Genomic DNA, 2098 nt, shown 5'->3' on the forward strand with positions numbered 1-2098 from the left:
TCAAGACTTTATTATTAAAATCAAACCATTAACATCTGCTAATAGTAGTTAATTAATACTTAATCAAATTATGCAAAACTTAGTATCAACTTTATAACTATAGAATTTTTTTTCTTTAATTATTTAATACAATGGAAAGCAATCGTCCACCACCGTATAATTCCAAGATCACCTCTTTAACCGTTAGATTAAAACTGAGTACGTAATGTCAACAATACCCTCGAAAGCTCTATATAAACAACCAAACCATTTCTGAAACCAACACAACCAACATCAATATTCAAAACAATCACCAAACAAACATTCTTTTTTCTCACTGAAACAATGGCTCCTGATATTGTAACTGCTGCAACCACCGTCACCGACTCTCAAACTAAGACTGCAAAACGTGCTTTTGTCACGTTTCTTGCCGGAAACGGCGACTATGTGAAAGGTGTTGTTGGTTTAGCAAAAGGTCTCCGTAAGGTGAAAACCATGTACCCTCTTGTGGTTGCAGTGTTGCCTGATGTTCCGGTGGAACACCGGAATATTCTCATCTCACAAGGTTGCATTGTTAGAGAGATCGAACCTGTTTACCCACCTGAGAACGAAACTCAGTTTGCTATGGCTTATTATGTTATCAACTACTCCAAACTTCGTATTTGGGCTGTAAGTATATATAAACTCTGATGAATTATTATACTGTGTAATCATATTCTAATTACAAATTTCAATTTTACAGTTTGAGGAATATGAGAAGATGATTTACCTTGACGGTGATATACAAGTTTTCGAAAACATTGACCATTTATTTGACTTGCCAAATAACTATTTCTATGCTGTCATGGATTGTTTTTGTGAGGCCACATGGGGTCACTCCAAGCAATATGAAATCGGATACTGTCAACAATGTCCCGACAAGGTTGAATGGCCTAGTAGTGTTGGTCCCAAACCACCTCTTTACTTCAATGCTGGCATGTTTGTTTATGAACCTAATATGGATACTTATCATGATCTTCTTCAAAAACTTCAAGTGAATAAACCAACTTCCTTTGCTGAACAGGTAATATTAATGTTTAATTAGTTACTAAAAATTGTGACTTAATTGGATTATGAAGTGTGCTTAATAACTTTTTATTCATGTTTTGCAGGATTTTTTGAATATGTATTTCAATGACAAGTATAAGCCAATTCCTAATGTTTATAATCTTGTGCTGGCTATGTTGTGGCGTCATCCTGAGAATGTTGAGCTTGAAAAAGTTAAAGTTGTTCATTATTGTGCAGCTGTAAGTTTTCAATATTTAACGATTACAACTTCTATAATTACAACTTAAAATTTAATTTTCTTAAATTGGGTTAATTTCAGGGTTCTAAGCCTTGGAGGTACACTGGTGTGGAGGAGAATATGCAGAGAGAAGATATAAAGATGCTGGTGAAGAAGTGGTGGGAGGTGTATGAAGATGAAAGTTTGGATTACAAGGAAGCGATTAATACGAATCGCTTAACATCAGCAATTTTGGAAGCTGGTGGTTTCAACTTTGTCCGCGCGCCAAACGCTGCTTAATTAGTGTGCTTTACTTATGAACTGCAAGATCTTCTGGGATAGTTTTTTTGCTAGGGGATCAAACATAATTTAAGTTTTTTTAAAGAATAATTTCAAGGGCTTAAATTTTTATTAGGAGTCCTTGTTAGTTTTTGTTTTCATTTTTAAGTTTTATTAATTATAGTTTTTACTAATTTGGAGGACCTTAATTAATTTTATAGTCCTTACTAGTTTCTGTTTTTCTTGTATGGTATGCCATTTCAGAGCTGTAATTAATTATCATTACTATTATGAATGGATATTTTTGTTTTAGAATGTGTTTTCATTTGTAATATATATATATATATATATATATATATATATATATATATATATATATATATATATATATATATATATATATATATAGGTGAGAATCTTCACATACTCTAACTTACATTGATATTTTTTTTAGTTTTACATACTCTAACTTACATTGATATTTTTTTTTAGTTTTTTTTATATTAAGATGTGTAATTTTAATCACTATTTTATTCAATTAAATAATAACCTTTTAGAGTTATACTTCTAAAAGAA

At 31.2% G+C, this 2098-nt stretch overlaps 1 protein-coding gene across 1 annotated transcript; it reads left to right on the forward strand.

The window, feature by feature from the left end:
• Positions 1 to 253: 253 nt before the first annotated feature.
• On the forward strand, positions 254 to 1837 carry LOC127097053 (galactinol synthase 2). Its single transcript, XM_051035567.1, has 4 exons — positions 254 to 648; positions 722 to 1042; positions 1131 to 1265; positions 1346 to 1837. The coding sequence occupies exons 1-4, from the start codon at positions 325 to 327 to the stop codon at positions 1541 to 1543; spliced, it is 978 nt and encodes a 325-aa protein (XP_050891524.1). The 5' UTR covers positions 254 to 324; the 3' UTR covers positions 1544 to 1837.
• Positions 1838 to 2098: the final 261 nt, after the last annotated feature.

This window comes from Lathyrus oleraceus, chromosome 6 (genome assembly GCF_024323335.1).
Source record: "Lathyrus oleraceus cultivar Zhongwan6 chromosome 6, CAAS_Psat_ZW6_1.0, whole genome shotgun sequence".
Lineage (NCBI taxonomy): Eukaryota > Viridiplantae > Streptophyta > Magnoliopsida > Fabales > Fabaceae > Lathyrus > Lathyrus oleraceus.

Excerpts from the sequence above, each read along its gene's own strand:
- LOC127097053 (XM_051035567.1), top strand. The coding sequence starts at position 325 with ATGGCTCCTGATATTGTAACTGCTGCAACCACCGTCACCGACTCTCAA. Across the intron at positions 1,043-1,130 it reads CAACTTCCTTTGCTGAACAG|GATTTTTTGAATATGTATTT; the intron begins GTAATATTAATG and ends CATGTTTTGCAG. Across the intron at positions 1,266-1,345 it reads TTGTTCATTATTGTGCAGCT|GGTTCTAAGCCTTGGAGGTA; the intron begins GTAAGTTTTCAA and ends GGTTAATTTCAG.